The sequence below is a fragment of the Ahaetulla prasina genome, chromosome 4 (genome assembly GCF_028640845.1).
Source record: "Ahaetulla prasina isolate Xishuangbanna chromosome 4, ASM2864084v1, whole genome shotgun sequence".
In the NCBI taxonomy this organism is placed as follows: domain Eukaryota; kingdom Metazoa; phylum Chordata; class Lepidosauria; order Squamata; family Colubridae; genus Ahaetulla; species Ahaetulla prasina.
This window is the reverse complement of record NC_080542.1, coordinates 38,481,521-38,494,132: the sequence shown is the minus strand read 5'-3', so window position 1 is coordinate 38,494,132 and position 12,612 is coordinate 38,481,521. Positions and strand designations below refer to the sequence as shown.

Below are 12,612 nucleotides of genomic sequence, written 5' to 3'. Positions count from 1 at the left end.
GCAGGAAGTTACCAAAGGCTGTAAATGCAGGTCACTTGCTGAGCACCAAAATGTGGTCACATGACCTCAGGGGGAGGTACCCTTTGGAAATGAGTCATAAATAAATATTGGGGGAACTGTTGTAACTTCAAATGGCTCCTAGGCAATTAATTGTAAGTTGAGGACTACCTGTATTTCAGGTGCCATATTTCAACTATCAATAACCCCTGCTGCTATTTGTTCACTCACCCTTTCCTTTTACTGTTTTTAACAAAAAATGGTAAGGCAAGTCTTGGAAAATTAGATCCATAAAATATCACTCAGATCTAACAAGCAAGAAATGGAATAAAAAGAGCCAAACCAGGAGAATCTGTAATATGAATGGCCTTTTTTGCTGCAGTGGAATGAGTTAATTTTTTTTCCTTTTTTCCATTTCCCCCCCCCCCAGATTTCTTCTGCTAGTTCTTTCTATGTTTTAAGCTAAAGTTCACCCATTTCTTGGAAGGGATTTCAATAATATGTGTAAAACTGGCTCTGTATATGTTACAATCCAAGAACTAGACCAAGGTAATTTTTACAGGTAATTTTTTTGAGCTCAGCTGAAAGGATTGCAGTTGCTTGGTTGTGTAGCTTGGAGATTCCATTCAGTTGTAAGACGCATTCATTATCTATTTTGTGCCAAGTAGAATTACAGATACATTTTTTTTACAGAGCTTTACTCCATTAGATCAAAGCATACATAAAACCTTGGGATAAAATATGTCAAGCAGGATATTGTAGTTGTCAGATATTGTTCTAGAACTGAATATCCTAGAGTTTGATACTTTTAAAAAGATAATTTCCAGATCTCATTAATAGTATTTCCTCTAATTATAATTTAAAAGAAAACCTTCATCATCTATTATATACAGCATTTTTATTGACTCCTCCACTTATTGCTCCATATTTGGCCCCTCTCAAAGATTTATGTACATAAAAACTGGACTGGAACAAGTCACAAAGGAAACTATCGCTACTGTAATAATGAGTGCCATTCTTGTGAATTTGGAGACTTTGGATTTTGAAGGAAAAAGAAATCCAATTAGCATTTAAAATCCACACTTAATGGTTAATATAAACCATGTTGTGCTTCAATGCTTGGAGGGCCTAGACATTGGGGTTTGAACATAGATCTTTTTAACACTTATATTTTATTATGCTTTACTAATCTAGGTGAAATATTAATATATATTGCTAGTCCATATATGGTCTATGGTATGCCACATGATAAATCCAGACCTAAAATAAGATCCAAATCTTATTTTATCACACATTTTCACTATAGCTCTAGAACTACTAATTGTTGTAACTGATTTTGTAAAACTCTCTACTTCAACACAGAACCCAGATACGTGTCCTTCAGTGAGTTGTACTAAAGCCCAAAAATTGTAGATGGGATTATTTTAAATAAAAAAAGCCATTTAGGATAATTCTGGTATGGTTAGAACAATGCTTTAGTATTACATGTTACAATGCCAAGGACTAAAAATGTATCTTTATGAAAAAAATAAAGTTTGGAGTAAACAGCAGATCTTGGCAGCACCAATCCAAAGCTTTAACTTCCACTCAGAGCAGAAGCAAGGTTTTGAAATCAGTATTCTGTGGTTGTTTTGTATTTACTTTCTTTCTTCGTCCCCCTTTTTAATTTCTTTGCAGACATACAGCTAGTATTGTTATTTACTCAAATGTTTGTTACTCAAATGTTTAGTGATGTTTGGACTTGGGTGGAGTGGGTTTATAATAGCAATAACATTTACTACATAATGCAACCTATTTTGTTTTAAAATAGAGCTTTAGGTGGGAAGGACCAAGGAAACAAAAAATCAATCTTTTGGCTTGTAATTGTCACATTCTTGCAAAAAGCAATGTGCCTCATCTTCTGAAAGTGGAGGGTACAAGAAATTCAGATAAAATCCCTCTAAATTATGGGAAGGGCTCAATATCAAATGAATATAATACTCTCAAACCATCCTTAAAGACACTAGCTGAAGTACTTCATATCGAGCTCACTTATACAGCTTTATTTTTAACAGAAAAATTAAATTAAAATGTAAGGCCCGGTTTGTACAGGAGACAGGTGCTGCAACACACCCTTTTTTGCCCCACACAATTGGGCCATCTCATTGGAATCCTTGCTGGGCCTGCTTCTCTGGCTTTTGGGAACTCTTTCCACCTCCCCCTCGCCTGCATCAGCTCTCCCCGGGGCAAAGAGAGTGGCAGGCGAGAGAGAAGTGGGTGTGGGAAAGGAGCAGGTGTCTTAGGCATTTGGCAAGCACTCAATGGACAGCAAGTTGCACAAAATGCACCCGGCAGATGCAGCCATTGCTTGTGGGATTACCACACAGGAATGAAGTTTCTCCTGCACACACACAACCCTGCATATCCTAAGAGACATATCCTACTAATCTTTAGTGCATAATAGTCTGTCTTTTCCAGAAAATGAAATGTCATTTTCTAGCCACTTAGAAACAAAAAATGAAGCAAGAGCCACTTTTTTTGCATTATTAAGCCTTTCTCACATATATGATATGTTGTATGTGTGTATTCAAAATTTAAAATAAAGACAATCATGTTTCTTGCCATAATGAAGAAGCCTTTGACCAAGGGACCAATTTGTTAGTCAATATCTTAGATGATTCGATCTTTTCTGCTGTTCTTTATTTTTTTTAAACCGGATTTGAACAGGAATAATCCTTTGAATGGAGGATAGGAATCTATAAAGACAGAAGCAATTTATTTCTGGAGCCAGACAAGCAATAAAGTATTTTGAAGTGGAGAGTCTGGACTTGTTTTTTCTACACACACAGCGGGTGAGGATTTTTTTTTCTAACCAAGGTTGTGTCCAATAAGAAGAGAAGGAAGAGGTATTTTCAAATATTAAGTGGCACATGAGGATTGTCTACAACTCACACCTTGTGCCATAATTTGAATAAGGACACAAGCACCTTAGATGGCCACTCTAGTGTGAGTGTCACTGTATGTTTTCTTTAGAAATGCTTTTCACTAGAAATCCTTTCTAGTGAAAAAAAACTATCAGCAAAGTTTAGGCTTATAAGATCTTTGTTGTGGGATATTGTCCTGGAAGTAATCAGTCTGAGAAAGTGAAAGGCAACAATAAGGAGGGCATGTTGTCCCTCTCCTCAGAGAATCTCTGAGGCATTTCAAGTAACAGAGGAATATAAATTCATTGACTTCAATATCTGCATTCTGTCACAAGCAAGGAGGAAAATTAGAGAGCCTTTCAAATTATGCATAATGTCATTTCCTTATTATAGAACTTCCACACATATAAAATTAGGAAAAATTTCCTCATAAAAGCTTAATAGCTAATACATTGCTTGAGTTTACAGCATTTCATTGAATATTAATTTTTGGACAGTCATTAAACTGAAATTCAATACTCAAATTAACCACTACCTTCTCTGCAAACATACTCTGTTGGTGAAATCTGTTGTCACTAGTTGCCTTGGTTAATAGGAAGAAAGTTTTGTCGAACCCCGTGCAAAGAATCTTCTTTAAGGGTCACTAACTTGCATATCCCTAGCTAAAGCGTAATGGATCTAAACTTGTAAATGTTATAACCACAGCCAGAAACTTTGTTGCTAATGCTGGTGGGGGATTGATAGAGCACATTAAAAGAGCCAATATGTTCCCCTCTTAGAAAAAAAATAGAAGGATTCTTCCTTTGGGCTGAGTTAAACTTTTAATGAGCATTTCCCAACCAATTGTTCTTAGATATTGCCTTCCTCCCTTGTTTTCTGGCCTGGACATGTCTGGACACCTTCATGTTATGAGGCTGCATGAGATCCCACGTGATTTTGCTCTTTCCTTAAAAGTCCTCCCTTCTGCCAATAGTATGAAGTTCACAACATACTGTGCAGGAAGGAAGGGCAGGAGCAGTCAAGAACATTGCCATCAGCCAGAAAGTACATGAGTTTAATCCCCAGTGGGTAACAGATGGTGTTGGTTGAACTTCCCAGGTGGGGTCATTAAAGAGGAAGAAAAATGCTAAGATTGTGGGGTGTAGGAAGTTGCTTTGAAGAACCAAAACAAATTGGGGATGGGTTGAAGGAGAGTCTTGATTAAATTATCCTAAATCAGATTTGCCCATAAAACTTCACTATCATACAGAATATAATTAGCAGAGGATTATAATATCAGTTGGAACAGTATTGGACTTGTTAAGTTTTAGAGAGAGAAATTATAAAACTGTGGGATAAATGTTTTGCTTTTTGTGGACAGTTAATGCAGTTGTTTTAGTGAAGACAATTGTGTTCAAAGTAAACTTCCAAATTTTGATCTTAAAAAATATTTTAAATATCAACCAGTGTTACTTTTTATGGTAAACTCAAGTGGTCTGCTGAGAGATTAAGAGATGGGCAAAAGGACATTACTGCTTTTTGTGCAAAATATACCTCTGGTCACTGGGACCAGAGTTTTAATCTTCTGAGTTTTCAGACTAGTGTTGGAGCCCCTCTTCTCTCCCACCAGAATGGGTGCTTTGGACTATTTATGTGGTGCCTGGTTGTGTGTGTTTTTTTAAAAATTGTTGATTGAGGTGTTGATGGCTAGTTTATTAAGTCATTGGCTGTTATGTATTTGTGCTGTAAATCCTTGGCTCCTAAGTATCTGATAAGCTAGTGGTAAATCAGCTCTCCTATTCATGACAAGCGGTCTGTTTTCCAGTCTTCAATCATTTCCCTGGCTACCTTTGGACCTGCTTGGCCAGCAATCTTTGTAGCTGTGAAATTGAATGTATGTCCTTTTTCATTGCATTGTAAGGCTACCAATGAGTTTGGCTTTCCTCGTCTTATAGTTCCCTTGTGTTCTTGTAGTCTGATGCTTAGCTTCTTCCTCGTCTGTCCTATATAGTCACAGAAGCAATCCATGCAGGTCACAAGGACAATCATAGTCACAGAGGCAATTCATACAATGCCTCCTTGACTATGTAGGATAGACAGGGAGAAAGCTAACCAAGGGAGCAGTCAGACAAGGAAACCCCAACTGATTGGTAGCCTTACATTGCAATGAACAAGACGTACATTCAATTTCGCAGCTACTAAGATTGTTGGCCAGGCAAATACAAAAATAGTCAGGGAAATGACTGAAGCCTGGAAAAAGGCCCCTTGTCAGTCTACAGGAGTGCTGATTTACCACCAACTTATCAGGTACGTAGGAGCTCAGGATTTAGCAATACAACTAAACAACAGCCAATGACTTATTAACCGGCCATTAACACCCCAATCAACAACTAAAAAGCTACACACAATCTGGCATCACATAAATACTATGCATAGAATAGCCCAAAGCACACATTCTGGTGAGAGAGAAGTTCCCTGAGGATGGGCTCCAGCATAAAGTCTGAAAGTTCGGAAGACTAAACCTCTGGTGCCAGTGACCGACCCAGATTGAATTCTGCAACATTATCCTGGGACGTGTATATTTGCCTTCATTCGTGAAAATATACCTCAAACACTTACCTGGCTCAAAAAGAATTACTAGCAATCCAGAGTATACAGTATGGTGCAGCCCTTCCACATTCAGTTTCTGAGCAGAAATCTGCATATTTCTATCCAAATTAAAAAAACAAGTACAAATAAGATTTTTTTCAATGCTTATATTATTTTCCTTGCACAACATGTATTGTAATTGCAATTTGCAAACAATTGCACATGATGTCTGACAGAAAGGTCACATCTGAAACAAAAATTGCTCTAGGATCAGATCTTAAATCAAATCTGATTTAATTGTAGAGCCTGGTTAAATTTGTGAGTCAGTACTGTGAGCAAAAGTTAAATCCCTTTTTACACAGCTGGAAATCAAGACTAGTATTAAGTGAAAGATAGCCTCAATTTACCAATCATGTGCTTGAACTAGTTTGCCATCTGCTGTAGTAAGAGTAGAAAAAACAAAACAAAACAAAACAAAACATCCTTAATTGCTGAATTTGCCCTGGGGCAATCAGAAACTAAGTCTTACAACTTTAGTACATACATCTCTTGCAATGAAACTTTAAGGGCATAGTGAAATAGGGAAAAAGGTTTGGAGGACTGAGATAACATACATTTTTAAAGTGTGTGTACAGAAAAAGTGCTAGCCATTTCTACGCAATCAACACAAAACGGATTTTCTCCCTTGTACTAAGGAAATCTTCTCATTTCTGTGGAATTAAACAAACATCCAACCATAAGAAAGTGTTCTAGATATTAACAGAACAGCATATTAATTATGAGAAAATATGGTCTTTCCATCCTGCCCTACACCTAAAAATATTCAGTTGTCTTTTTACAGCAGCAGGAAAAAAAAATTCCGGTTCCTTCCATTTTCTCTCTCTTCTTATTCTTTTTTCTCCTAAGAAAAGGAAATGGTCATACATCCTGGAGGGACCAGTTGCTTTGTGTTTGGCTGAAAATATAAACAATTTTAGAAAACCTATTTTTAATAGATAATCTAAGCAAAACACTAGCACCAAAGGCATATAGAAATTTATGTTTCAGTTGGGACTTCAGGAAACTTTAAAGCTTGAATTATGTTATTCCATATTATAGTAATTTACAAGTGCCACCAACTGCCATAAAAAAGCTAAACTACTTTTAGAGCCACCTGTATCCATAATTAAGGATATGGTCTAAGATCTCTGCTTTGGGAACAGAGTGAGGTAGCTGTCTGAAATCCAAGCCAAGAATTCTACTCATGATCCTCCCAAAAAAATCTCCCGTGGAAACGGAAGTGTGGTGGCATTTTGCATTAAACTGGATTTTCCATGTTATCTACTAAACTGGAACCAAACGTGGGATGGTTAATATCCAAACCCCAAAACCTCTAAGAGCTTAAACTAAAGAATGAGGTTCCACTATAATCCTTTGTATGTCTCTGTAATTTTTGTATATAGCAAAAACATGAAACCTAACTTTCAAATGGAAGGAGGCAAAGACTACATCCCTCTATTAGTAACTGTCTCAAGATGTCACTTAACCAACCCACTTCCTTAACCAGTCTTATAACAGTATCTTCCTATATTCCCTAAACAAAAGTACAATATGAAGTCCCACCCCAAAGCTACTTAAAGGCCTGGATTTTCCAAATTGTCCCAACAATATTGCCCTTTCCTCCTACAAAATAAATAACATTGCATTTAAGGACAGACTAATGTTCATGCCAGAGGATGGATTGATCCTATAGCCATGAGTAGGACATTACAGACCCAGAATTGATCATTACAGAGAGATGGGAAGGGCTGGACACCCTTGGGAAAAGATGAAAAGAAAAAGGCTCAATTAGACTGAGAAGTAGCACTTGAAGTGCTTCCCTCAGGTTCCCGTTTGATTTTAGCAGGAAGCTCTGTTCCAGTTTTAGCCTCTCCTTCTGCTTCTTCCTTGGCACTATCGTGTGTCTTCATATGCTTGCTTAGATGGTCGCTTCTCATGAAGACTCGGTTGCAAACAGGGCAGGTGAATTTTTTTGTTCCTGTATGGGTCTGAAGGTGCCTCTGCAATTCATCAGAGCGGGTGAAGCGCTTTCCACAGAACAACCAATTGCAGACAAAGGGACGGTCACCACTGTGCCATCTCAAGTGAGCCTTCAAATGGGATGTCTTGGCATATGCCTTGCCACAACCAGGAATATGACAGTTGTGGAGATGCTTCTTTTTGGAATTGTCAGGGCACTGGCCCACCCTTTCAGCTTCTTGACAGTTAGGACATCGACAAGCAACTTGGCCAGAGCTCCGGGTCACTGAACGCCTTGAGCTTTTTGGCCTTCCACTACTATCCCCTGCTTGCTCCATTGGGTGAGGCTCTTGAGTCGAATCCAGGGATTTAATAACTTCTTGGTTCATGAGGTGTGGGGCTGAAGGCAGCAGATGATGAGGTGGACCACAGAGTTGATGTTCTGCAGAACCATAGCCACCCAATGCTGGCTGAAGCCCACTTGTGTGGCCTGGTGGCTGGAGACCACTTTGAAGATCCATCCAGCTAGATCCAGCATGGAGATCCCACCATGGATTGACATTATTGTCATCGGTGGCATTGCCTGAATGTGTAGGTCTAAACCAAGGTTCATAATGCTGAGACATATCCGGTGTTGCTTGTAAAAGCTTAGAGTATGACCCGGGTGGCAGCTGGCTTTCACTGTCCAGATCTATCCTTGAAGACCCATGCAGATCGTAACCACTGTTACCCGAGTATTCCGTGTCAGGTGCAGTCAGAGGCAAGTGCTGGAGTTCTGTGGGTTGCAGAGGGGATTGAAAATCTCCCCCACTTTCTGGGCTGGTATGAGGTTGATATGTTTGCAGAGGTTGCAGCTCCAAGTGGCTTGGAGAAGAACAAGGTGTCTCTGAGCACTGGTTGCCAAGAGAACCACAGACGGCTGTGAGCATTGCAGAACTCCCGTGGTACGTAGGTTCTCAGACACACCTAAATATAAAAGAGGGAAGAGGGAAGAAAGAGAAGTAAGATATCACCATTCACAGTATCCATGCATTAAAATTAACTCTCATTTAGTTAGCACTTTCTGGTTTGGCCTCCAACCCAAGTGTTTTTGACAAAATGGAAAAAAATATGCCTAAAATGTGATGGAAACTCCTTGTCCTAATGAATTTCAAGTTCATGGGAGTAATTTTGTGACCAAAGTGTGTTAGCACTTCTTGCTAATAATTATTTTCCTAAGGAAAAGCTCTGAATTCAAAACACATTGGAAGTTTGAGGAGTTTCTAATAAAAACTGGTTTGTATTATTGTGTTTAAAAGCTTGACCTATGTTCGTTGTTCTGATGCATCTTTGAAAAGTAGACCTCTTACGCTTTCTGACAATCATTGAATAATAGTTTGAGGTTTTCATCTGCAATGTTTGGAGAATTTGTGCAAAGAAATAAATAACAGTTGAGCCAAGAATTTTTTAATTTAAATCTCCTCCAGTATTAACTTGCTAGACAAATATACACAATTTTTAAAAACTTTCCTCTTACATGAAAAAACAAATACCTTGGTGAACAAGATGAGTCTTTAAACAAAGACCACTGACATTATAAAAGAACTTGCTGTTTACAATTACTGCTGAAAACTAGAGACATTAGGCAAGAAGAAAGCCAGTTTTTAAATATACAGTATAAATATAAATATGTCATTCGAAAAACATATGGAAGAAATCCCAAATTCCAAAGATCAATATCCTATAATGTTGAAATCTGTTGAGTACATATACTGTAAATAATATGTAGGCTTTCCACTGAGAAATATGACCGTCTTTCCCAATATTTGCTGCACTCACATGGATTATGTTATGTGGTTTTTCTCACTCCATTTTCTCACTTCATTTAAAGCCAGCAACACCAAAGTAGTAATTTCCTTCAAATAACTCTGATATGAACACCTGCCATAATATCCAAGGTCCCTTGAAAGAACAATGGTTTGTAAGAGGTACTTCATATCATGATACTTCTAATCAAGTTAAGATATATATTTTCATGGTAGTTGTCTTATATTTATCTTTAAAGGAAAAAAAAACAAGCACTGTGGTAGAGGTTGTTGCGGTGGGAGTATGGGGTGCAGAAAAGACTTAAACATAGTTTACTCCTTTTTCCTCTAGACAGACCCTCTAATCGTCAGCTTCTGAGAACAGATAACAGTAATTATATCATCTATATACAGTTTAGCTGCACAACTCTCACTTCAGCCCAGAGGAAGGAGAAGGCTTGCCAAATACCTAGAATACAACATACTCAGCCTGGGTTTCTCTGGAGGGAGGGAGGGAGGGAGGAAAGACCAATGCTGATCTGAATTGCTGATTATCTTTGTCTTTCAAATATGTTTCAAATGTAAATATAGAAGGCAGGACTTAAAAATAATACAATTATTGTATAAAATAATTATTTTATAATATAAAAAATAATCAATACAAATGAACGTGTCCAGAAATATTTTACAAGAAGAGTTCTCCACTCCTCTGAATACAACAAAATATCTTATGCCACCAGACTTGAAATCCTGGGTTTAGAAAACTTAGAACTCCGCCACCTTTGACATGACCTGAATTTAACTCATAGAATCATCTATTACAATGTCCTTCCTGTCGAAGACTACTTCAGCTTCAATTGCAACAATACATGAGCACACAATAGATTTAAGCTTAATGTTAACCGCTCCAATCTTGATTGCAGAAAATATGATTTCAGTAACAGAGTTGTTAATACTTGGAATATACTACCCGACTCTGTGGTCTCTTCCCAAAATCCCCAAAGCTTCAACCAAAAACTGTCTTCTATTGACCTCACCCCATTCCTAAGAGCTCTGTAAGGGGCGTGCATAAGAGCACAAGAGTGCCTACTGTTCCTGTCCTAATGTTCCTTTTGATTGTATCCAATTCGTATAGTTATTTCATGCTTATGCTTATATATATGCTCATATATTGTATAGTTATTTCATGCTTATGCTTATATATACTGTGTGACAAAATAAATAAATAAATAAAATAATGCAACCTCTCTCCCCCTCCCTCCTCCCTCCCTCTCCCCCCTCTCCCTCTCTCACACACACAGACTGCATGTTCCATATAGAAAGTTTACTCCTATCAGGTTTCAACCAATTACTCTGGATAGTCCAGAAGACAGATAAGATCAGAGTTGATGGAACATCCCAAAGAATGCCATCCCTTTCTCCAGAATACCATGCTCTGATTCACTGTATGTCTCTGTGACAGAATTATGCTTCCTGTATTTGCACACACCTCAGAAATCTCTTACTTCTATCTATGCCAAATTACCTTTTCCCAACTTGGTGCCCTCCAGATGTATTGATTTACAACTTTTATGGAGAATGATGGGATTAGTAGTTAGGACTTCCCTCAGGTTGGGAAGATCTTGAAGGGAAACAGTAATAAGGCTATAATAAACAATGCTAAAAAAGAATATACTGGTATACTAGAATTAGTAGAAACTTGTTATTCTGTAACCATTAGGTTCCTGTAATACATATACAGCCTTTGTATTTGTATAACACACATATATTGTACCTTTATATCTGTAACACAAATATGCCTTTGTATTTGTATCATATGTATTATGCCTTTATATTTGTATCTCCTGTAACAAACATATTCTGTTATTAGGCCTCTGTAATGTATCTGGTATCTGTCAAACATATGTTCCTGTCATTTGATCGGAACCATATCAATCTTCTTCCTGTTTTTCTCGTGCCATCTAAGACCATGGTACCTATCTCGGTTGGAACTGCAGACATCATCCAGGAGATAATTTATACTTCACCCCTAATTTACACCTTTGATCTGTTCCCTGCAGCTCAGGGGGCCAAATGAGCAATTGGCAGAACAAAGGAATGCTCAAGGAAGAGATAACGCTAATTGGGAGGCTTCTTATTCCTTTGCAGGGCAACAAGTAATACAGAAACCTAAACGAGGAGGCCAGAAGTGGGTACTAAGCTGATGTCTCTGAAGGTATAAAAGGATGCCATACCTTTTCCAAAGTGTGGCTATCTCCTCACATGCATTGTATCTGCATGTTCTGGATATAGTCCCACCCAGTATTTTGTTTTTGGCCATAAATAAAATCTGCTTCTTTTTGCAAGCCTCATCTTGAGTCTCTCTTTTTGGCATTCTGGTGACTGAAGTATATTTTGGGACCTTAGATTTAAATCAGAGGAGAAATTGTTCCGATTTAACACTCTTCCACTCCTCCATTTTTAGAGCAAATGAGCTGTTACCATAACTGGCTAATCTTCTTCCTAAATTATTCCTTGTGCAAACAACCTGCTTGTGCAAGCAATGAACAATCACATCCTTTTTGATGCTCTAGCTTTCTTCTTGTTTCAATCAAGGCGACAACACAGACAACAATAGAAGGGAAAGTAAAATGTCTCAATAGTTTATTCCAGAGTCCTAATATTACATGGCTATTGGAAACACTTACCTCATTTGCTTTTATTGTAAATCTTAACACTTTTGCATATATATCTATATCTATATTTGTATTCCTGAAAATTTTATTTCTAATATGAATATCTGTAAAAATAATTATTACAGTATTGACAAAACCATGTATACTCAGCAAAGCACATACGAATATAAATGTATCAGGAGAAAAGTGCACATATTAATTTTTGTAGGAATTTTAAAAAGTTCACAAGATGTAGTAATAGGAGAAACAATTTAAAAATGGGTAGAAAAAATGATCAATTTCTCTGAGAGTTTCAAATTTTAAATATGTTGCTTATGAGATACATTATCTTCTATTTACTTGGAAGGAGAAATTATCACTTTTCTTTTTTACTTTACCTTTTAAGATCCTATTCTGAAACTACAATTACAGCAGAAGAAACTGGGACTATTATTAAGTTTGATAGATTTTCAGTAAACTGTCGAAGATTGTTTTATCCTAGTTACTACTCATGACTCGGATTTTGCAAGATTGCATTAATGATTAATATCTCATTTACATTATTCTTTTCCCATTTATTTTTATTTATTAAATTTATATGCTACCCGTTTCAATATCTAACTCTGAGCAGCAACTCAGAAATTGCCTCTTTCCTTCAGTTTATTCACGGGCACATATTCCAAAGCTACTGTAGTAACTGATAACAAG

At 37.3% G+C, this 12,612-nt stretch overlaps 1 protein-coding gene across 4 annotated transcripts in view; it reads right to left on the bottom strand.

Moving 5' to 3' along the window:
- Positions 1 to 418: 418 nt before the first annotated feature.
- SP6 (Sp6 transcription factor) overlaps positions 419 to 12,612 on the bottom strand; it is a 29,805-nt gene continuing 17,611 nt past the window's right edge. The window contains exons 2-4 of one of the 4 annotated variants that reach the window (XR_009154972.1): positions 6,083 to 8,432; positions 5,499 to 5,587; positions 419 to 2,732 (exon numbers count right to left, since the gene is read on the bottom strand). Coding sequence is in view for 1 of the 4 variants with exons in the window: in XM_058181694.1 (XP_058037677.1) it covers positions 7,292 to 8,395 (1,104 nt within the window). In the remaining 3 variants the exon portion in view is untranslated. Of the gene's footprint in view, positions 8,433 to 12,612 lie in introns of all 4 variants that reach the window. The other 3 variants (XR_009154970.1, XR_009154971.1, XM_058181694.1) reach the window with 3 other exon arrangements.